This window comes from Hemiscyllium ocellatum, chromosome 3, assembly GCF_020745735.1.
Source record: "Hemiscyllium ocellatum isolate sHemOce1 chromosome 3, sHemOce1.pat.X.cur, whole genome shotgun sequence".
Classification (NCBI taxonomy): Eukaryota; Metazoa; Chordata; class Chondrichthyes; order Orectolobiformes; family Hemiscylliidae; genus Hemiscyllium; species Hemiscyllium ocellatum.
The window spans coordinates 88206558-88232042 of NC_083403.1; the positions used below are offsets into that span (position 1 = coordinate 88206558).

The following is a 25485-nucleotide window of genomic DNA, read 5'->3' on the forward strand; positions in this document are numbered from 1 at the left end:
CTGTGGGCAATTCAGCATGGTCAATTCACCCTAACCTGCATATTTTTGGACTGTGGGAGGAAACCGGAGCACCCAGAAGAAACCCATGCGGGCACAGGGAGAATGTGCAAACTCCACACAGACAGTTGCCCGAGGCTGAAATTGAACTTGGTTCCCTGACGCTGTGAGGTACCATTGAGCCACTGTGCCGCCCAAGGAAGGAAGGTCATTGATAAAACTGAAGACGGTTGTACATAAAGCATTAGCTCAAGGAACTCTTGTGAGATGTCCTGGGAGTGCGATGATTGGCCTTTGACAACCACAACCATTTTTTTTTCTACTGCATATGACTGCAACCAGTGGAGAGTTTCCCTCGACTCTCATTTATTCACAAATGTGGACATTGCGGACTTGAATGGCATGTATTGTCTACCTTGTTCATAATAGAACTGAATTGTTTGCTGGGCCATTACATAAGTCATTTATGAGCTAATTGTTTTGGGATAGGCCCAGAAACACCATTCACTAGAGGACATTAAATGAACCAGTTGGATTTTTACATCAATTCAACAGGTTCATTACCAGATTAACTATTTCCAGTTTTAATTGAATTCAAATCTTCAATTTGCCTGGTGTAATTTTAACTCATGTTCCCTCAATGATATGCTTAAAAAAAACCTGCAAGGTATGTATGTCCAGGAAAACCTACACAATGAAGCAGCAATGCACATTATTAGTGTTTTCTTTTGGCAAAGGAATACTGCAAAATATCGGCAAAGAACTGTGTTCAATTGTCCTTGAAAAACATTATTAGATTTGTGGTGAATGATTGTTTTACAGATTGCAGGATGATATGTGAAATGGGGTTCCCAGAAACCTGTATATGATCTAGATTAATGACATAAGCTTAGGTATGCCAGGTCACCACTTAAATTTGCATATAACACACAACTTGGAAATATTATAAACTATGCAAAGAATTGTGATAGATGCCAAGGAAAGCTGGTGGAATGAGCAGACAATGGTAAATGAAATTTAATGTAGAGAAGTACAAAATGATATGTTTTGGTTGGAAAAATTATAAAACATTTCTTTAAATTATATTCATACATGGGATAAATGGCAGGGCAGGTTGAAAAAACCATTAATAAAGTATCCAGTATCCTAGGTTTTATAAATATAGGCATAGATGACAAAAGCAAGGAAGGTATTGTGAACCTTTATAAAACACTGTTTATCTTCAATTAGACTAAAGTGTCCACTTCTGGGCACAACAATTTATGAAAGATGGAAAGGCATTGGAGAGAGCACAGAGAAGATTTATACAAATAGTCTAAGGATGACAGTATATGGATAAATGAGCAAAGATGGGGTTGTTCTGGTTAAAGCAAATTTAATGGAAATTTGATAGAGGTGCCCAATGGCAAAAGAACCAGAGATGACATGAATTAAACCTTTTTCATGAAGTAAGTGATTTAGATCTAGAAAGTACAAGCAGAGAGTGGTGTGGTGGCAGATTCAAACATCAGTCTCAAATGAATACTGACAATTATCTTAAAAAAAATCATTAGAGCTACAGTGAAAGAAGGATTGGAACTAGCCAAATTGTTCTTTAAGAAAGTGCCACTGGTGTACAGTAGCTGCATTTTAATACTGTTATCACATCCAAGTGATGTGGTTCTATTATACTCACAACCTTGATCCCAGTGCATGGATACTTGAACCCATGTTCACTGGTATCAAATCTTCATTAATCCTAATGCATCAATGTAAGTATTTGCCTCTTTGCCTGAAAAACACAATGGGCTAAATAGCCTTCTGCTATGCAGTTGCCATTCCATGATTGTGAGATTCAGATATCTTTATCTTACAGCTAGCACAAACATCTGCTTTCCTTTGGAGAATGATGTGACAGGCGGGGGATGTCAGGTTGCAGAACAGAAACATGAAAGATTCTTCACCACTGTCTAGGTGAAGAAATTTCATCTCCTCTCTGTCCTAAAAGGTTCACTCCTTATTCTTAATTAATGATCTCTAGTTTTGGACTCCATTATTAGAACGTCCTTTCTTCGTTTAAACTGTCTAGTAATATGAGAACTTTATAGGTCTATATGAGATTCCTCCTCATTCTTCTAAATTCCTGTGAGTACAATCTTAACTAACTCAATCACTCCTCATACAACAACCCTGCATCCCAGGAATCAATGTGTAAACCTTTGCCACTACACCCCTGATAACAAATTCATCCTTCCTCAAGTAAGGAAATCAAAACTGCACACAATGTTCCAAGTGTGGCCTCACTAATGCCCTGATTAATTGCAGCAAGAAATCCTTATTTCTGAACTCCAATCTTCTCACTATGAAGGCCAACATACAGTTTGCTTCTTTACTGCACACTAAACCTGTATGCTTAATGTCAGCGATTGGTGCATGAAAACACCCATGTTTCACTGAACATTCCCCTCTCTCACTTTACAGTTATTCAAATTAATAATCAGACTTCTTATTTTTGCTACCAGTAATCTACATTACAATGATTTCCCCACTCACTTTGATTGTCCAAATTTCATCCATTTTCAAATAAAGTACATTTAAATTGCAATTTTGTTAAATTCGGTCAAATAATTTGACCTAGCCATTACAGCAGTTTTATCTGGTCCATGACCTTTGCAGTCCAATTAATAAACATTCATTGCTTTCTAAGTGTTACAACTGAGAGAATACGTGGGCATACTTGTTTAAAAATGTGAATTTTTAATGCAAAATTCTACACTATGTGTGTAACATCCATTCAATGTTATTGCTGTGTAAGGTATAACAGCTGCTTGTAGTCTCATTTTTGTCTAAGCTTGACAATATGGAGGCAGAAAGCAAACAGGATTTCAGATTTTAAAACTCCTTTGGAAAACATAGACCAGTCTCCATCACTGTAAAACACTCACTGTTCATAACTGTAAAATATATAGTTTTTGAAATGGGATTATAATTCTTACCAATATTAATTATACAATTAAAGAGATGCTGTTAATTTCAGCTCTGCATTAATGATACTATCCTGCAGCAAGATGGCTACAACAGCCTAAATACCTCTGCTGCTAAAAGAAAGGAGCTTGTGGGACACATCTGGCTGCAAAACAGTTAAGGAAAATAATCTCCGTCTAAACATTTATGCACAGTACCTTCTGATAGGCCTCTTTGGATTTCAGAGCTGCAGCCATCTGCTCCTGTGTGTATGGATAAATGACTGAACGATACTGTATGCCAATATCTTTTCCTTGCTTCATACCTGCACATCAAAGAAGAGAAGGTTGATACATTTACAGTCCTCAATAGGCAGTATATATAATAATTTTTACACAAGTCTTTTCCAGTTCACAATACATGCTCATTGGATAGAAAGCATCAACAATGAACAAGGTGTGTCTGTTTTTGATTGTATTTGATTAAAGCTGTACTGCTAATTATGAAAAATTAATGGGAAACATGGTTCTTCGTGTACAACACCACAGAATTCAAATTTAGGATGTTTAGTTAGAGAAATCTGCGACAACATAAAGGATATTCCTCTTTTAATAAGATCTCGGTTGGGGGTGGGGTTGTGGTCAAATGCTCATTCTTCTATCAGAACAAATGAACTGCTGACAAAATTGCATTCTTAGTAATCACACATTTAAAGTCATAGATTGACTTTTTTTCATTTGCAAGTTGTTAATTTTGAACTAATAGAGTAATTCACCTGCCTTACTATACATGAAGAGGATAATTTGCGGCCTGAAAGTATATTTTGGATCATCACATTATCCATTAAGAGGCTATTGTAATGATTGGAGTCAGGTTGACCTTGTGAGCTACAATGTGCTTGATTGGGATTGTTAACCTGGACCAATCAGGAAAGCCTTAGTGAACCAAGATAACCAGGTTCTTCCTGCCCCTCTTCCACGGTTACCTGCAGGCCCAGGTGTCCCTGTAGGAGTGCAGGGTGTCTGCCAACACCCTTGAGGTTTTCAGTGAGAAGTGGGCACCGCATGGTATGGAGTGTTTTATTTCCCCCTTCGATTCAATTTTGATTTAGTCCCTACCTTCTCTTCACTTTTTCAATTGCTTGGGCATTACCCTCTGATGAGAAGGGCACTGCTTGTCACAGGCTACCTGGATGTTTCCTTTCTTCTTAGTGTTGGAATATGGATAAAGTTTTCTGTACTCATTTTTTCACTGTGTCCTACACCTGTACACACACAACATGGGTGCTGGGGAAATAAGCACTACCGCTGTTTGGCGGTAGTGTGGGTGTTAATTTTAAAAAAAAGGATCTTCCTTTCCCTCTTCTGCAGTATGTCCGAGTCCAGGTGTCCCTAGAGAAGGAGTACGCAGTGTCTATCAACAACCTTGAGGTTTTCAGGGAGAGGTGAGCACAGCAGGGTGCTGAGCGTTTTATTTCCTCCTTCAACTCTATTTTGATTTAATCCCTAAGCACTGCCACTGTTAGGCAGCAGAGAAAAAATGTATAACCAGAAGATTAGAATCTCTTAAAATAAAACAAAAACAAATACCAAGTGAGTAGAATCTCCTCAGTTGAGGACTGACTTTGAGCTGGCTGCTCACAGCCAGTATGTTACTGTAGGGAAGAGCTCCCTTGATTAAGAGACACGTAACCAGGATCTAGGCTGGCCATAAACAGGTACAGGCAGTGGGCTGTGGAGGGGGTAATTATGGCTGATTGTCTACCCCTCTTCCGCAGTTAAGTTCAGGCCCAGGTGTCCCTGGAGAAGGAGCACACGGTGTCTAACAACACCGTCGAGGTTTTCAGAAAGAGGTGGGCACAGCTGGGCATGGAATGTTTTATTTCCCCCTCTGACTCTATTTTGATTTAATCTCTATCACCGCCCCCTCCACTTTTTCGATCAGTGAGGCACTGTTGTTGAGAAGGGCTCTTCTTGTCACTGGCCACCTTTCTTCCTGGTGGTGGAATATAGAACATAGATAGAACATAGAACAATACAGCACAGAACAGGCCCTTGGGCCCACGATGTTGTGCCGAACATCTATCCTAGATTAAGCACCCATCCATGTACCTATCCAATTGCCGCTTAAAGGTCGTCAATGATTCTGACTCTACCACTCCCACGGGCAGCGCATTCCATGCCCCCACCACTCTCTGGGTAAAGAACCCACCCCTGACATCTCCCCTATACCTTCCACCCTTCACCTTAAATTTATGTCCCCTTGTAATACTCTGTTGTACCCGGGGAAAAAGTTTCTGACTGTCTACTCTATCTATTCCTCTGATCATCTTATAAACCTCTATCAAGTCACCCCTCATCCTTCGCCGTTCCAACGAGAAAAGGCCGAGAACTCTCAACCTATCCTCGTACGACCTATTCTCCATTCCAGGCAACATCCTGGTAAATCTTCTCTGCACCCTCTCCAAAGTTTCCACATCCTTCCTAAAGTGAGGCGACCAGAACTGCACACAGTACTCCAAATGTGGCCTAACCAAAGTCCTGTACAGCTGCAACATCACTTCACGACTCTTGAATTCAATCCCTCTGCTAATGAACGCTAATACACAATAGGCCTTCTCACAAGCTCTATCCACCTGAGTGGCAACTTTCAAAGATCTATGTACATAGACCCCAAGATCCCTCTGTTCCTCCACCTGACTAAGAACTTTACCGTTAACCCTGTATTCCGCATTCTTATTTGTTCTTCCAAAATGGACAACCTCACACTTGGCAGGGTTGAACTCCATCTGCCACTCCTCAGCCCAGCTCTGCATCATATCTAAGTCCCTTTGCAGCCGACAACAGCCCTCCTCACTGTCCACAACTCCACCAATCTTCGTATCATCTGCAAATTTACTGACCCACCCTTCGACTCCCTCATCCAAGTCATTAATAAAAATTACAAACAGCAGAGGACCCAGAACTGATCCCTGCGGAACTCCACTAGTAACTGGGCTCCAGGCTGAATATTTACCATCTACCACCACTCTCTGACTTCGACCGGTTAGCCAGTTTTCAATCCAATTGGCCAAGTTTCCCTCTATCCCATGCCTCCTGACTTTCTGCATAAGCCTACCATGGGGAACCTTATCAAATGCCTTACTAAAATCCATATACACTACATCCACTGCTCTACCCTCATCCACATGCTTGGTCACCTCCTCAAAGAATTCAATAAGACTTGTAAGGCAAGATCTACCCTTCACAAATCCGTGCTGGCTGTCCCTAATCAAGCAGTGTCTTTCCAGATACTCATTAATCCTATCATAAATAAAGGTTTCTGCACTCATTGTTTCTTCATCATGTCCTACACCTGCACATACATGACATGTGTGCTGGGGAAAAGTAGGCACTGCCGCTATTTGGTGGTAGGGTAGGGGTTTGGAAAAAATATATATAAGCAGGCGATTTAGAATTTCCTCAGTTCAGGGACTGACTTCAAGCTGGCTGGCCACAGCCAGGGTACTGTGCAAAAAATGCAAATTATATATATAAAACCAGGACCTTTAAGCACTACTGCTCTTTGGCAGTAGTGTGGGATTAAAAAAAAACATAACCAGGAGATTAGAATCTCCCCAGTTCAGGAATTAAAAAAAACAGATTAGAATCTCTTCACTTAAGAATGGACTCCGAGCTGGCTGGCCACAGCCAGTGTACTGTGTACTAGTAAATGAAGCTTTAAAGCTGGACATTACATGTCCCCACCTTGCGTGCAATTTGGGTGGTTAGCCCACCACTTCATAACCTACCTCTAAGCTCACCCCAATAAAATTTGAGAGTGGGCAGGCACCAAATTTGGCAGCACACCCAACATGAGTAAATAATTAATATTTATTATCCTGTCACACCATTACATAATGGAGGTGGGCTGGTTGGTGGGAGTGGCATACTATTTTTTGAAGCTAGGTGAAAGTGAGGACTGCAGATACTGGAAGTTGGAGTTGAGAGTGTGGTGCTGGAAAAGCACAGCAGGTAAGGTAGCATCCAAGGAACAGGAAAATCAACAGTTCAGGCAAAAACCCTTCATCAGGAATTTTTTTTGTTTTTTTTAAGCTTTTGAAATGACAAGTAAGAAAGGAGATCAGTATCTTTCCAGTATCTTTGGAGGGTCCTCTTTGTGCATGAAGGAATGACCCCCCCCCCCCGCCCCATAAGAAAGTGCTCTCTTATGAGCACTCAGAATCTCTCCTGGGTCTCTATCCTGGGCCTGCTTCCTATATCTCCCTTCTGTCCAATCAGTACCCACTATGGAGCTAATACTGTGTCAGGACTGTTACAGTTACTGGTCAATCTGGCTAGCCAGCAGTTTGAGAAGACGGGAATTTCTATCAGTCATGGTGAAATACACCAATGCAGCCCATCCACAATGCCTTATAGCTGAGGGCAAGCCTCTTCTCCATCTAAGGTAGATGTCCCCAGGACCAGATGAGACCTATCCCAAGTTGCTGTGAAAGACAAGGGAAGAAATAGCTGGGGCATTAGCAGATATCTTTACATCCTCTTTGACAACAGGTGAGGTTCCAGAGGACTGGAGAGTAGCCAATATTTTTCTCTTGTTTACGAAAGGAAGCAGGGATAATCTAGGAAATTATAGGCCAGTGAGCCTGACGTCCATGGTGGGGAAGCTCTTGGAGAACCTACTGACAGAACTTACTGAGGGACAAGGTATACACATTTGGAAGAAAATGGACTAGTTTGTGACAGACAACTTTATTTTGTACGGGGAAGGTCATGTCTCACCAACCTAATTGAATTTTTTTTTAAGATGGGACAAAGGATTATTGAAGAGGGAAGGGCTGTGAATGTGGTTTACGTGGACTTTAGTATGGCATTTGATAAAGTCGCACATGGTAGATAGGTACAAAAAATAAAATCACATGCAATTTGGGGCTGGCTGGTTGGATAGATACAAAATTGGCTTGGTCACAGAATACAGAAGGTAGCGGTGGAAGATTGTTTTTCAGAATGGAAACTGATAACTAGTGGTGTTCCACAAGCATTATTATTAGGTCCTCTGTTGTTTATAGTATATATAAATGACCTGGGGGAAAACATGGATAGTTTGCAGATGACACAAAGATTGGTAGAGTTGCTGATAGTGAAAGGATTCAACAGGATATAGATAGATTGGTAATTTGGGCAAAGAAATGGCAGATGGAGTTTAACCCAGACAAATGTGAGCTAATGCATTTTGGTGGAATGAATTTAGGTGTGAATTATACTGTAAATGGCAGAACCCTTAGCAACATTAACATGCAAAAGGATCTGGATGTGTAGGTCCACAGTTCCCTAAGCGTGGCAACACAGGTGGCAAAGGTGATTAAGAAGGCTTATGGCATGCTTACCTTCATCGGCCGAGGCATGGCGTACAAGAGTTGGCAAATCATGTTGCAGCTTTATATAACCCTTCTTAGGCTGCACTTGGAGTAGTGCGTGCAGTTTTGGTCATCACATTGCCAGAAAGACGTGGAAGCTTTGGAGAGAGTGCCGAGAAGGTTCACCAGGATTTGCCTGGTCTTGAGGGTATAGGATATGAGTAAAGGTTGAAAAGACTAGGATTGTTTTCACTGGAAAATGGCAACTGAAAGGAGATCTGATAAAGATCTACAAAATTATGAGAGGCATGGATAGGGTAGATAGTCAGAGGCTTTTTCTCAGGTTTGAAATTTAAATTACATGGGCACAGGTTAAAAGTGAGAGGGGGCAGGTCTTAGGGAGATGTGTGGGGGAGGTTTTTTTCACAGAGAGAGTGGTAAGACTCTGAAAGGCACAGCCAGAAGAGGTAGTGGCAGCAGCATGTTGACGACATTTAAGAGGTATCTGATGCTTTCATGACTAGGGAGGGAATAGAGAGATATGGCAGAAGATTTGTTTTTTAGTTTAGTCAGGGATTGATGATCGGCACAGGCTTGGAGGGAAAAGGGCTTGTTCCTGTGCTGTATATCTCTTTGTTCTTTGTTCTAATCACTGGTCAGTGACTTTTCCTCTGACAGACATGTGGACCCGGCCTTCATCCCACAGCCCCCTGTAATTTATTTTTGATTGAGAAAACAATTTTACTGTAGAAGTGCACAATAAGTGTCAGTCATACATTGGTAATGTGATCAGTTGCACTTTTGAGTCAAGATCTGGCCAGGCAAAGTTTGTTTGGCATATTTATTTAAGTCCATATTCACTGATGCCAAATCCTCAGTCCTAATGTTAATGAAGTATTAACATAGTAATTGGCCGTTTGCCAAAATTAAGCAGATGAATATGTTCCTTGACAGCCCAGCAAGCTGACAGCTTCTTCCTGAGATTGCTTTTCATGGATTGCATCACCTTACAGCAGTAGAAGCCTGTAATAATGCAACAAAGTCTCTTGTTTTACCAGAATTAAATCTTGGCAAATTCCCCTTCAAAGAACAAAGAAAATTACAGTACAGAAACAGGCCCTTTGGCCCTCCAAGCCTGCAGCAATCCCTATCATCTATCTAGACCAGTCGCCTATTTTCCAAGGATCTGTATCCCTTTGATCCCTGCCCCATTTACGTATCTGTCTAGAAACTTCTTAAATGATGCCACTGTGCCTGCCTCTACCACCTCTGCTGGCAATGCATTCAGGTACCCAAATCCTCTGCATAAAGAACTTGCCATACATATTTCCCTTAAACCTTTCCCCTCTCATCTTGAACTCATGACCCCTTGTAACTGGGTTCCCCACTCTGGGAAAAAGCTTCTTGCTATCCACTCTCTCATTTCACTCTCATGATTTTGTAGTCCTCAATCAGATCCCCCCACAACCTCCGTCTTTCTAATGAAAATAATCCTAATCTACTCAAGCTCTCTATAGCTAGCGCCCTCCATACCAGGTAACATGCTGGCGAACATCCTCTACACTGTCACCATCCACATTCTTTTGGTAATGTGGCAACCAGAACTGTTCCGAGTATTCCAAATGTGGCTGACCAAAGTCTTATACAACTGTAAGATGACCTACAACTCCAATACCTCATCCAATGAAGGAAAGAATGTCATATGCCTTCTTGACCACTCTATCAACCTGTTTATTAGATTAGATTACTTTTTTTAATATTAGATTAGATTACTTACAGTGTGGAAACAGGCTGCACATCTTTGAACTGTGAGAGGAAACTGGAGCACCCAGAGGAAACCCACGCAGACACGGGGAGAATGTGTTTCCACCTTCAGGGTACAATGGACCTGAACACCCAGATCTCTCTGTATATCAATTTTCCCCTGGGCTTTTCCATTTCCTGTATAATTCACTCTAGAATTGGATCTTCAAAAATGCACCACCTCGCGTTTGCCCAGATTGAACTCCATCTGCCATTTCTCTGCCTAACTGTCCAATCTATCTATATTCTGCTATGTTCTTTGACAGTCCCCTTCACTATCTGCTACTCCACCAATCTTAGTGTCATCTGCAAATTTGCTAATCAGACCACCTATACCTTCCTGCAGATCATTTATGTATATCACAAACAACAGTGGTCCCAGCTCGGATCCCTGTGGAACACCACTGGTCATAGTTCTCCATTTTGAGAAACTCCATTTCACTACTACTCTCTGTCTCCTGCTGCTCAGCCAGTTGTCTATCCATCTAGCTAATATACCCTGGACCCCATGCCATATCATTTTCTCCATCTGCCAACCATAGGGAAATCTAATTAATTGCCTGACTGTAAATGCCATTATATGACATCTACAGATCTTCCCTCATCTATTAACTTTGTCACTTCTTCAAAGAATTCTACTAAGTTAGTAAGACTTTACTCTCCTGTACAAAACCATACTGCCTATCACTGATAAGACCATTTTTTTCCAAATGTAAATAGATCCTATCCCTCAGTATCTTTTCCAGTAGCTTCCCTACCATTGATGTCAGGCTCACAGGTCTGTAATTACCAGGATTATCCCTGCTACCCTTCCTAAACAAGGGGACAACATTAGCAATTCCCCACTCCTCTGGATCTCACCCATATTCAAAGGTGTTGCAAAGGTGTTAAGGCCTATTTCCTCTCCTGCTTTCCTCAGTGACCTGGGATATATCCTATCCGAACCTGGGGACATGTCCACCTCAATGCCTTTTAGAATACCCAACACTTTCTCCCTCCTTATGCCGAGTTGACCTGGAGTAATCAAACATTTATCCCTAACTTCAACATCTGCCATATCCATCTCCTTTGTGAATCCTGACGCAAAGCACTAGTTAAGAATCTCAGCCATTTTCTCTGACTCCACATATAACTTTACTCCTGTGTCACTGAATGGGCCAACCCTTTGTCTAGTTACTCCTTGTGTACAAATAAAAGGCTTTGGGATTTTCCTTAACACTGTTTGCTAAAGATATTCCATGACCCTTTAGCTCTCTTAATTCCTCATTTCAGATTGGTCCTACTTTCCCAATATTCTTCCAAAGCTTTATCTGTTTTCAGTCGCCAGACGTTAATTATGCTTCCTTTTTCCTCTTAGCTAATCTCACAATTTCACCTGTCATCCATGGTTCCCTAATCTTGCCATTTTTATTCCTCATTTTCATAGGGACATGTCTGTCCTGCACTCTAATCAACCTCTCTTTAAAAGCCTCCCACATATCAAATGTGGATTTCCTTCAAATAGCTGCTCCCAATGCACAGTCCCCAGCTCCTGCTGAATTTTGATATAGTTGGCCTTCCCCTAATTTAGCTTTCTTCCTTTAGGACCAACCTGTTTTTGTCCATGAGTATTCTGAAACTTACAGAACTGTGATCACTATTCGCAAAGCAACCCCCTACTGAAACTTCAACCACCTAGACTGACTCATTCCCCAATACCAGGTCCAGTATGGCCCCTTCCTGAGTTGGACTTATTATTATATTATTCTCGAAATTATTCTTCATTTACACTCAATGTTTTTCACTGAAATATGTCTTCATACATTTAGAATTTGAATTTTCTGGAGGTTTGTCAATACAAGCGACAGAATTCTACACCGCTCCATGCAATGCTTTGATGCACTGTGCAGCCTTTGCCACCCATGAATTAAACCCTACTCTATAAAATAAAGTGCAGCAAACTGATTGTAAAGCTGTGTGTGAAAGCTAACGGACAGGGGCCAGTACACAAAAGCAGCATCAATAATGTTTCTCATCTGTTTAAAATAAACATATTGAGCAAAAGAATCGGGAGAAGAGAAGATTTTTTTCATGTGATGAGCCATTATGATGTGGAATGTATTCCCTGAAATCCTGGTGGATGAAGATAGTAGTTTTTAAAAGAGAATTGAATAAATACTAATAAAGGGAAGCAAAAAAAAACTTGCAGGTCACTAAGAGGAACAAGCAGGAGAATGTAAAGTATATCAGTATGTTACTTCTAATGCACTTATTTTTTAAAAGCAATCTGATATCATGTCATTTTTACAATAAAAATAAAATTAAGTCCAAATGTTTCCATTACAGATTCTTGACATTTACGCTTATAAAACACATGAATGGAGCAAACAGTCTTCACTTGACCTAGCTTCAAGAAAAAGCAACTTGGTAATGTGGGATAATCTGCTGACAGTGTTATTAAGTTAGTATTATGTACAAACAGACTCTAGACAAAGGAAGTAATGAAAGATTAGTGACATCATATTTAAAATTCACCAGCATCCCTACTGCCAGTTTTGATCTCACTGGTGTTGTGAAGATGTGGGTGCACTATACCTTTAAGAGAGTTAAAAGCGAACAGAACTACCTGACAGCACCAAGTGTTCTCAACAAGATGCAACGTAACCTTTTGGTCCAGCAGCTAGTGTAGCTGGTTGCTTGGACACAACAAATACAAATTTGAATTGGACCAATCAGTTTAAATTATACCCCAAAAAATACCAAACTCTAACCAAGTTTGAATTTAATACACTCAATGTTTTGTAATATTAAAAGACAATGACACATTCCGATGCTTTGGGGGTATAAGACCAGGAAAATTGAACAGTTAGGGGAGAACTGCCAAGCTACCAACACATGCAGACTGCCCACAGAATAGCTCTCTTAAAGGTACCTTTATCTATCAGTGTCCTGTTAAACATAATCCCTAAGACGAAGAAAAGAAGACAGAAGAAGGTACAAAGACAAGATTCAACTGCTGGCTGATTTTGAAATTTGAATTTTTGGTAAATCTTAATCGGGGCTTTATCGGACTAATATTGTAAAAGGGGAAGGTAAAAGATAGGTTAGAGAAAGGAGTTGTAAATAGTTGCTAGTTAATTATTCTCTGTTATAGCTGAAGAAATAAAATGGTTAATTTTTACTTTAAAATTCTTGGCCTCTTGAATTTTCACAGATTACTGCATTGGTAAATCTTTTCTCTGGTGCTGGTTTTAAATTAGCAGATGGAGGGGATTTACCCCATGTCATAACACTGAAGAAATGGTGATAGCAAACACAAATCTTCCTTGTACATCAGTTGTTCCTTTGTGGCTGAATGGGCAACTGCACACAGCTAGTGATGGTGATATAATCTTAGAAATAGAAGTGGCAACGGCTAGACTATGAAGAATTTATGACAGAAACTCTGATTCATAACATCACTGCATTTTCAGACCATAAAGCACACTTTCTGACCAGCACTTATCAGGGGCTGAGAACAGTAACTGTGACTTTTTAATGCATTATTTAATAAAGGATCTAAGTGTAGCTTACCCCTAATTTTCTACAATTTTCATGCACAGCATAACACATGGCAATCCATGCCATAGTGGTAATCATCTGATGTTAACTCACAATTTAAAATATCATATGCTTGCAGTATACAGTAATTTGGGATGCAATGCATCAGTGGCCCCTGGGTTGAAGTATTTTTCTCTACTGCTTCTGAATCTTATCCTGATCCAACATGGTCACAGTATTTTTCTGCCACACTGAATTGAATTGAATTTATTGTCACGTGTACTGAGGCAATTTCTGAGATCTTTATTCCCACAGTATATCTCCATCAATAAGGACTCTTTAAAACCTATCCTTTGGTCATCTGTCCAGCTCAGTAACGCTCCTCTGCAACATTTTTGGATGCTATGTAAACATACTAATTGACATTGTCACCTGAAAACAAAATTCAGGAAGCAGCTTGAACAGATCCTGTTACATAAGAGATGAGGGACACAGTGAAATAACATTCAAAAGCAGTGTTGCTCATTGCTTGGTTGTAGGCTAGATCTGTGGCTACTTAAAGTGTGGTAGTTCAATGACAGATTTCATCGTGAAGTAAGGCACATCACACAATGTTATCCAATGGATTCAAGGTGAAGATGTGTTCCCTAAGGATGTGCTATGTGCCTTGTGTACAATGCCCTCCTGCTCCCTCTTCACCTTCCTGCTGCTCTGTCTTGTCTTTTTGGTTGTTCCCACTCTAGGCCTTTGGTAGCTCTATATACTACCCAAGATCGCAGCCACGAGCAGCCAAAAGAAATGTAACACAGGCTAACACTTGTCATTAGAGGCTAGAAAATTGTTGTAATAATCAGAAAATAGGCTCAAAAACATCCAGAGGTTAACCAGCAACATAAAGAGCATACTAAAAGTTAATTCTTGAATCTCCTGAATAATGCAAATATCATTCTGCCTGTCAGTTCCATGAGTGACTGCTCATGTTTATCATGTACATGATAGGGATAGGTGTTTTAAAGGAACACTAAGAATAACAAAATGTTTTATAATTTGATACATTTCCATTATTGTACCTTTTAATACTTCAGCTTTTTAATATCATTTTTCACTCTAGTACAAGTATGAAAACTGTAAAAGAAATCTAATTTTCAGCTGATTAAATACTGCAACCACACTCCTTACCAACAGTTACATACCCATCAGTTATTTTATATTATCAACCTACTTGGGTCACAAGGACTTTATGACATAGGGACTATTAGTAAATGTTAGTTATTTGGACTTGATTTATCGCCTTTAGTTGCTGACAAAAGCAAGTGCAGACTCATATTAATAAAAAAAATTTGACTTTTTAAATAACTCTGCTGAAGCTGGGAGGTGAAATAAATCGTACTGCAGAGTTGCACATGAACAGTGTCAATAATTTCCATTGAGCTGAGGAAAAAAGCAATGTTAACCCTCGGAGTTAAGCAGTCACAATATTTTTTTCTGGTTCAATTGTTTCAATGTTTAAAAAAAACTCTGCCTGTCATTTTTTCACGTTGTTTGGACCACATGTGGTTTCAAGGTTCATTTAAACATGTTACTGAAACACTAATTACCACAGCAGTGATTAGGAATATAATGAGGAGCTGGTCTATTCATTACAGTACCTTGTGTTGGGTCATGGTTCTCCCAGAAGATCTTGAGAAGATTTTCAAAGCAGATTTTGTCTGGATCGTACACAACTCTCACTACTTCTGCGTGACCAGTCATCCCTACAGAAAGACAAAACAATGCTAATTCAAGAGACCTATGATAAGTCTATGTTTGCTGCTTGTTATTTTTATTGCAAACTCAAATTTCAGACAGCAGCACAGCAAATGAGTATTCATTCACACACCATAATAATTTTATGAAACAACAGTTTGCTATTTTGGTTAAACCAAAGCAGTTTGTAATGCTTTAAGTTCACAAAATTTATTATTTTATGTACCAAGGTAAACATGTAAATCACCCCATATGTAAATCAGCAATGCTGTTCAAAATAAATGATTAAATTCAGTTATTTTTTAGCATCATAATTTTGTTTACAATTAGATAGAAAAATGTGAAAATGATTCCATGGTAATTTTCAGCATTCTGTAACTGTTCATGCTTAGTATTTAGTATCTGTGTACGAGAGGATAACAGAAGAGAACAAGATAAGCCATTGCTTACTTAGTATTTATTTCTCATAGAAACACTCCCATTCTCAGTGGATTAAGGCAATTAGGCTAAGAGACAGAGCTAGTTTCTTTTTGAAAGGGTGAAAACAGAATCAAATAAAGGAATTAAAAGGTTGGCAGTTCAATAGTACTATTGAGGTTTCAAAGGCATCAACAGTATTTTTCTATTCCTTCAGAAATCAAATGCAAATTTGAATTTTGCAATGTAAAAAAAAACTCATAACCCAGCTCCACAATATTCTGAACAATACATTGATTTATGTAAAGATTAAGATTGAACTGCATCATTGAACTTTCAACTCAGGAAAGATGAAGCTCACTTGTTTTTTGCCAACATTTGGAATGTTGCACTGATTGCAGGATTAAGTTTTTAAATAAACATTTACTCATTTTAATGCTACATTAGTGGGCGGCACAGTGGCACAGTGGTTAGCACTGCTGCCTCACAGCGCCAGGGACTCGGGTTCAATTCCCGCCTCAGGCGACTGACTGTGTGGTGTTTGCACGTTCTCCCCATGTCTGCGTGGGTTTCCTCCAGGTGCTCCGGTTTCCTCCTACAGTCCAAAGATGTGCGGGTCAGGTGAATTGGCCATGCTAAATTGCCGGTAGTGTTAGGTAATGGGTAAATGTATGGGTGGGTTGCGCTTCAGCGGGTCAGTGTGGACTTGTTGGGCTGAAGGGCCTCTTTCCACATGTAAGTAATCTAATCTCAAAGAGTGGCAATCCAGTTTCCAAATCAGACCTGTGGTAGTTTTATATAAACAATTCCATCCATTGACCACTCCATTCTATCCCACTGTACAAATCTTAGATCTTAAATCTGGATACTTAATTTGCAAACATCATGCTTTAACCCAATACCTCTGCAATGCTGCAGAGTGGGTAAGGAAACAGGTGCAAAGTTGATAATATTGATTCAGGATGTTGGAAAGTGTTACAGAATTCTAAAATTACAAATGGAATTTTGTAACAGTTTCCAACATCCTGAATCAATATCACCTAAATCCAAGCCAACTTCAAACTGCTTATCAGGAGGCAGGCGATTTTACTAACAGCTAATGTTCCCATAAGTTCTTTACACCTTTTACATGATTTGTTTTAATTTGAAACAAATTTAAAGTCAGAGCTCGAGTGCAAATGGAACTTTCCATTCACATTAAAACAGTTCTGATAAAATGTGCCATTTGGCTGTATTCACAACAATTTTGTATCCTAGGAAGAGACCAGAGCCAATCTTTACTGCAGCTGTGAAGAGTGGACATGGGTTGCAGATTGTAACTCTACAAAGGCAATATACTGTGACTGAAAGAAATGGAAGTAAGTCCACATTCATGACTATTACACTGTAATAAAATTATTTCAGATGAACTTTGCATACCAAACTGTCCTGCAATCTTTTACACCTAATGGATCAGCAGATTTAAGGAGAGCAAATTTTGAGTGCGGAGCCCAGCAAAACTAACAAATTGACAATAAAAAGATTATTTTTTTGTTTATGAATAAATCTACTCACATTATCTACCTTGTGCAGGAACAACCAGCCTACAGACCTGATCATCCATAACAGCTATGTTGACTACATTAATAAATATTTATGGGAGAAGTGGTTCAGATTTTCAAGTGACTAACGGTTCTTCCCCCGTCCCAAAGCATCTCAACAGCAGCTTACATATCAATATAAGAAAAGATGAATTAAAACTTAAGAGCAGTAATTGAGTAAACAAGGCACTATGCATTTATGCATGATATTGAAGAAATTCCAGTACTCTTGTCGAGTGGGGTAGTGAACATTTCCTTATGTGCTGCAACATTGAAAACATCAAATATCTAAGTGAAGAAACTCAGTAGTGATCAGAATCAGACTTCTGGCCTGTGGAACATATATGCAATTATATTAAAGTTCTAAAGAAAAAGAGTAATATTGAACTCTAAATATTTCTCTCTTCACAGGTGATGAGAGTTTTTTCAGCATTCATATAATGTCAACCTACAACATTGGTGTCTAGTAGTTGAAACATTGCAAAATTTCAGTCAGGCATGTAAGGTGAAATGAATACAATGGTGTGTCAATCATTCTCATTTACATGAAATCAGTATGAATATCACAATCATATTATTACAGTTGCAACTTTTCACTTATAATTTCTGCACGTTACAGCATAGCGCAAATTATCAGAACTTCATGGACAAAAAGTCAAGGGACTTGTGAATGATAACAAAACTATTAACACTGCAAATCTTTTTCTGACATTTCATCTGTGAAAATTGAGGTAGTCAGTGAAACCACTGTTATATCAACTGTCTCCTCATTTGTCCAGCTATGTGTGGGTTGATGGTCTTCTTTTACAATTCTGCAACTCCAATATCCCTTTGCCTTTCCTTGTTACTCTGTAATGCCCAACTCGAATATTCCCGCCACGTTATTGCTCATAAGCCTTTATTGTCAGCCATATCTTTTGCATTGTTATGCATCTACCTTCCCCTTACACTTCCCCCAACATACACATACACACTTTCACTCTTTGCTGGTTCCTATTCTTGCCTGACCATACATTTTCTGCTTCTTAAGGCCAATGACTTGAAATCAAAGGCTATGATTGCACCATTTACGCCATTGTAAACTTTATTTGTGCCAGGAGCAGAGAAACAGGATATATACTGCACTACTAGTGAGTTGACCTGCATAAGCACTTTGTAAATAATCAAACATTGCCTCTCATCATGCTCACAAATTCATTATTTGTGCATTTTCCAAATTTTCATACATATATAAATATTCCATAGGTCTCAAAAATGCTCAGGAGGAAGATTTCCAAATGAACTGTTTAACAACAATAACCATAATCTGTGTTTTTATACACTGCACAGTCAGCACATGAACCATGATCATATATGCTTCAGTTCACATACATTGTATGTACATTGTTGTGGTTCTGTTGGCCGAGCTGGGAGTTTTTGTTGCAAATGTTTTGTCCCCTTTCTAGGTGACATCCTCAGTGCTTGGGAGCCTCCTGTGAAGCACTTTTGTCATGTTTCCTTCAGCATTTATAGTGGCTTGTCTCTGCCGCTTCCGGTTGCCAGTTGTTGTCCGCTGCAGTGGCTGGTATATTGGGACCAGGTCGATGTGTTTGTTGATAGAATCGGTGGATGAGTGCCATGCCTCTAGGAATTCCCTGGCTGTTCTCTGTTTGGCTTGCGCTATAATAGTAGTGTTGTCCCAGTCGAATTGATGTTGTTTGTCGTCTGTGTGTGTGGCTACTAAGGATAGCTGGTCGTGTCGTTTTGTGGCTAGTTGGTGTTCATGGATGCGGGTTGTTAGCTGTCTTCCTGTTTGTCCTATGTAGTGTTTTGTGCAGTCCTTGCATGGGATTTTGTACACTACGTTGGTTTTGCTCATACTGGGTATCGGGTCCTTTGTCCTGGTGAGTTTTTTTTAGATTAGATTAGACTTACAGTGTGGAAACAGGCGCTTCGGCCCAACAAGTCCACACCGACCCGCCGAAGCGCAACCCACCCATACCCCTACATTTACCCCTTACCTAACACTACGGGCAATTTAGCATGGCCAATTCACCTGACCCGCACATCTTTGGACTGTGGGAGGAAACCGGAGCACCCGGAGGAAACCCACGCAGACACGGGGAGAACGTGCAAACTCCACACAGTCAGTCGCCAGAGTCGGGAATTGAACCCGGGTCTCAGGCGCTGTGAGGCAGCAGTGCTAACCACTGTGCCACCGTGCCGCCCACTGAGAGTGGCTGTTGGTTCTATGTACATGCTCCTTGGCAGTTGCAACCTGCACTTTGTTAAAAAATGTAAATAAATGGCAAACTACCTGGCAATGAAATAGTTTGACAATTCAATGTGGAGTGCATTTCAAAGGTCCTTTGTAAGAAAATAAACGCCCACGTCTTTACAGGTTGAGGAGATGCACACTGTTATGGATGGGGTATGTTGTTACTAGTTGGAATGAATATTCTATTTGGATTCGGGTTCTGTGGAATTGCAGGCAACATATTCCAAGTCCATATATTTTCATACTTTGAAGTATCTAATCCTTTGAGGAGAATCAATTTATTTTGAAATACAGAAAATGTTGGAGAATACACTATTTGAGGGTCAAAGAGTAAAGTATCTCTCATGCCCCGAAAGTGATTTTTAAATACACTATTAAGGCAAACAGCGATTCGAATTCTCCCTGCAATAAAAGTAATAAAAGGTTTGGTATAAAAAAGTGCAGTTCAAGTTAAAACTAAGCTGTGTCCGATTGAAACTTCGGTCTGACTTTCCTCTTGTAGCATTGTGAGGGCTGGATGCTGTCTCATGTTTTAAGCACTGTCAGCTTTTTTTTCGAACCCATCTGCTACCTTTTACTAGTTCTTTTCACTTGACAGCTTTGATATCGAAGGTCCCGCTGGGTGAAGTGATCGGAGGGACATGAAACCTTATAGAATTTTGGATTATAACTTTAATAAGTACCATGCTTGTCAAACGTAACCCCGCAGCATAGCAGGTTACACGAGTTTTAAAGGAATTCACAATTTTTCATAAAACAACTGAAAGTAACTGTCAATATTGATCACCCAACTGCCTGTAATAACGCAGTGCAAATGATCTGTTCCTTAAGACCACGTTGCAAATTTGCCCGATTTGAATAAAGGACAACTGAATGAAACTAGATGCTTTAGTTTCCGGTGAAGGTTGAAAAGGTATTAAATTTACATCGGAAAGAATACAAAATGTTGTTAATTTTAGTTTCTTGTACATGGAGTAATAGCCACCATTTCTTCAATGACAGCAAATGTCCGGTCATTATTTAATTTGATTTTAAATTAAAATCGACCAAAGTGACAAAGAAGACAATGCAAACCAACACAAAGCTTGGTATGGCCTTCCTTTGTCAGATAAAAAAAACGCAGCTGTTATGTTCATGCAATGTGTGTATGCTGTTGTCTGGAATGATTTGTGTTCTTCTAGATGATCATTTGTCGTCAAGCACTCAGGTGGTAAAGCAATCACGCGTGACACAGTCCGGAGGATGTAAAAAAAATTGTATGATGGATAGCTTGTGGTTGCGGGTGGGACTTCGTGTGGCACACACAATACAGAAGCTCTATCGCTCTTCAGTGTTGACTTTAGAAATCTTTATTGAGAATCACAAAGAAAGATAACTCGCTCAAATTTGAGAAGAGAGTCTTTTTTTACACTGTCTACATTGATTGCACCTTTTGTCCTTAAAGCAGTACTTAATATGGGGTCCCTTAAAATAGTACAACTGTATTGTTCACCAGAGTGCTGCAATGTCAGCACAAGTTTCTCTTCGTAGCCTTTTGTAACGCATCATTTTAGTTATACTCCGAAGACGCAACAATAAACCAGCATATTCTTCCAGTTCCCCCTAGTACCTGCATATTTGCGTGAGCATTTGATTCCACAGTGACAGGTTATCTGGTGATGTGAGTGATGCGGTTACAGACTGCTTTTTAAAGGTTACATTGTGCAATAATTCCCAGGCTTCCATCTGATTAAAATTGCAAAGCATGTTGACAGGAAACGTAGCAGTAAATCACTGCATTATTTATTCTCAATTTCATTTTTGTAAAGTTTGCTTACTTAAGTTGCAACATGATGGCTTAGTGGGTAGATGTACCACCTAATGCTGTACTGAGTTATGGGGCTGATTTCACAGCCTCTGCTAGGTAGGAAATGGGGAGCTGGGCTGTTAAAATCGTGGATCTGAACTGTAACATTTCTTTGATTGCATCCTCACACACACAACCCAAGAAAATGAAATAAAGACGATTTGTACTCAACAGGGTACCTTTCATGACCACAAGATTTCCCAAAGCACTTAACGGTCAGTAATTTTCAAATGTATTTATTACTTGGCAAATAGGGTTAAGCAGAATCCAAAAGGATTCTACAAGTTCATTAAGGACAGAAGCATAATGAGGAAGGGATTAGGGCCCCTTAAGATCAGGCGTGGAACTGCTAGAGATTGGGGAAAATATTAAACGAGAATTCTGCATCAGTGTTGATTGCGGAGATGGATATAAAAGTTGGAGAACATGGGGAAATAAATAACGACATCTTAAAAATGTCACATTACATAGAAGGAAGTGCTGGATTTCTTAAAACACAGAGGTGGATAAATCCCCGGAACTTGATTAGGTGTACCCTTGAACTCTGTGGGAAGCTAGAGAGCAAGAGACTGCTGGGCTCCCTGCGGAGATATTTGTATCATCAATAGCCACAGATGAGGTGCTAGAAGACTAGAGGTTGGCTAACGTGGTGCCACTATTTAAGAAAGGTGGTAAGGAAAAGCCAGGGAACTATAGACCCATGAGCCTGACATCGGTGATGGGTAAGTTATTAGAGGGAATCCTGAGGGACAGGATTTACATGTATTTGGAAAGGCAAGGACTGATTAGGGATAGTCAACATGATTTTGTGCATGGGAAATCATGTCTCATGAACATGATTGAGTTTTTTGAAGAAATAACAAAGAGGTTTGATGAAGGCAGAGTGGTGGATGAGATCTATATGGACTTCAGTAAGGTGTTCAACAAGGTTTCTCATGGTAAACTGGTTAGCAAGGTTAGATCACATGGAATAGAGGGAGAGCTAGCTATTTGGATACAGAATTGGCAATGAAATATGATTTTTTTTTGTTTAGGAATAATGATCAGATTTTTTAAAAAGTTGAATGAATGATAAATATTGGCCAGGAAAACCAAGGCCAAAAACACCAGGGATCCCATGTACCTCTTTAAAGTGGTGCCTGTTTTATATCAGCCTGAAAGAATTAATGCTAAGGAGTGCCATAAACACCATTGACCGTGATGATGCGGTATGGATCTGTGAACAGATCAGCTGACAATTTCAAACCAGTAAGACTTAACAACCCGTCCTTCTCAATGCCTTTGTAACAATGTTGAAATAACTGCATAGAGGCTGGGTCCTGTCAGCAAGTCACCCTTTACTTATTAGTGCCCAGCAAACTGACAATGGTCAGCCAGCTCAGAGTCAATTCTCAACTTAGGAGATTCTAACCTCCTGGTTATATCATTTTTTCCTTTTTCTGGAAAATGTGAAGTTATTCATTTGGAAGGGAGAACAAAAGAATGGTATTGCTTAAATGGAAAAAAAGACTGCATAAAACTGCAGGACAAATGGTCTTGGAGTTACCTATCCACAAAACATAGAAAGCGAGCACACAGATATAGCAGGTAATCAGGAAGTGAAATAACTGCACAGAGGCTGGTCTCTTGTCACCAAGTCACCCTTTATTTACTCGTGCACAATACATTGGCTGTGGCAAGCCAGCTCGGAGTCAGTTTTCTGAAATGCTAAATCTCCTGGTTATATTTATTTTATTTTAGAAGATCAGATGTAAACAACTTTATTAAAATTCCACCACCAGGAGAAAAAAAAAACATCTGAGTGGGCAATGACAAGCAGAGTCCCATAAGGGCAGTATCAATATGAAGGAAATTGCAGGGTAGGGATTAAATCCAAATAGAATTGGAGGGGGAAATATAGCACTCCACACCCCACGTTGCCCATCTCTCCCAAAAGACTTTCTCCTGGTTAAATTTTTCTCGAGTGAGGAGATTCTAATCTCCTGGTTATAATTTTTTCTCCCACCTCCCCTACTGCCACACAGCAGTCATGACTATATTCCCCAGCACCCATATTGTGTATATGTGCAGATGCAAGACACAATGAAAACATCAAGTGTAAATAACTTTATTAATATACCATCACCAGAAAAAAAAAACCATTTGGCCAAGGAACTAGTGACAAGCAAAGCCCAGAGCGAACAATGCTTACGTGGAAAAAAAGGATAGGGACTAAATCAAAACAAAATTTGAGGGGGAAATAAAACACTCCACACGCTGGGGTGCCCACTTCTCCCTAAAGTACTTTTCCTGATTTTTTTTTCCAGCTTGGAGTCAGTCCTCAACTGAAAAGATTCTATTCTCCTGGTTAATTTTTTTTTACTTGTGCCCAGTATACAGGCTGTGGTCAGCCGGCTCAGAGCCAGCCCCTGAATTGAGGAGATTCTGTTTACGTATATATTTTTTTCATACAGCAGTAGTGCTTATATGCCCGAGCACTCATGTAGTATGTGTGTAGGTGCAAGATGCAGTGAAAACACCAAGTGTAAATACCTTTATTAGTATTCCACCACCAGGAAAATCACCAATGTGGCCAATGAACCAGTGACAAACAAAGCACAGAGTGCGCAATGATTATGTAAAAAAGGTGAAGGGATGGGTAGGGACTAAATCAAAGTAGAATTGGAAGGGGAAGAAAAACACTCCACACCTGTGGTGCCCACCTGTCCCTAAAGGCCTTCACCTTTTTTTTAGATACTTATTTATTGAGCTTTTATTTCACTTGAGGTTATACACTAGCTTCAACATTCAAATTTTTCATTTTTCCCTGCAGTAAAATTTGGAAATGCAACATTTTTTGGCTTAATCATTAAATTAGATAAAATTTAAATACGCATATTCTAACACTATAATTGAAGGTTTGGGTCTGTTTTCCTGTCACTCAGTGGACCATCAGAGTAAAGTAGTCATCAAGAAAATGTTGAGATGAGCTGGGATGTTGAATAAAGCTATTTACACGTCTGTAATTTCAAGACAGCAGGAGGGGGAAATTAGATGCATGGGATATTAAAGGGTGAGGCGAACGAATTCACCCTGAATACGATATTAAAGTGTGCAGTGACTGATGGGGACTGATTGTATACATTGCATGGACTTCTAAAGGATATGGGGAGTGAGGGGGGAAGAGTGGGATCAGACTGGGCGGGATATTTGATAAAAAGAATATGCGACAACAGGCAGAGGACTCAGTATAAAACTTAAATAACAACACAAAGGCTGGTACCTGTCACCATATCACCCTTTATTTACTTGTACAGTACAGTACATGGTACACAGGCTTTGGCCAGTCAGCTCAGAGCCTGTCCCCTGAACTGAGGAGATTCTAAACCTCTTGGTTATTTTTCTTTTCGTGTGTATGTGTAAGACACAGTAAGAACACCAACGGTAAATAATTTTATTAACACTCCAGTACCAGGAACAAAAAACCCATGTGGCCAAGAAACCAGTCCAATTGGGCAATATCTACATAAAAGAAAAGTGAAGGGGAGGGTAGGGATCAAATCAAAATAGAATTGGAGTGGGAAATAAAGTATTACATGCCCCAGCTGTCCCGAAAGACCTTCTCCTGATTATATTTCTTTATCATACTGGCTACTGCCAGATAGCTCAGAGTCAGTCCTCAACTGGGAGATTCTAATCTCCTGGTTTTATACATGCATTTTTTTTGTTCATCGCTGCTGAAATAACTGCACAGAGGCCAGTATTCTGTCACCAAATGACCGTTTATTTACTAGTACACAGTATACTGGAGTCAGTCCTGAACCAAGGAGATTCTAATCTCCTGGTTATACTTTTTTTATTTACTGAGGAGACTCAGAATCTCCTGGTTATATTGTTTAGCCAAAGCTTTCCTTGTTGGGTCAGGTTAACAATGCAACTCAGGAACCTCACACAAGGTTAATGAAGACAATCTGGTCCCAGTCACTATATCCTTCTCCCCACCCCCTCACAAAATCAGGGGATGTAGGTCTGGTTTTTCGCT

The 25485-nt window shown here is 39.8% G+C and overlaps 1 protein-coding gene across 2 annotated transcripts in view; it reads right to left on the reverse strand.

Moving 5' to 3' along the window:
• Positions 1-25485, reverse strand: part of msraa (methionine sulfoxide reductase Aa) — a 521940-nt gene that overhangs the window by 113835 nt on the left and 382620 nt on the right. For both annotated transcript variants that reach the window (XM_060851609.1, XM_060851618.1), the window contains exons 4-5: positions 15268-15372; positions 3159-3265 (exon numbers count right to left, since the gene is read on the reverse strand). In XM_060851609.1, coding sequence (XP_060707592.1) covers positions 3159-3265; positions 15268-15372 — 212 coding nt within the window. The remainder of the gene's footprint in view (positions 1-3158; positions 3266-15267; positions 15373-25485) is intronic.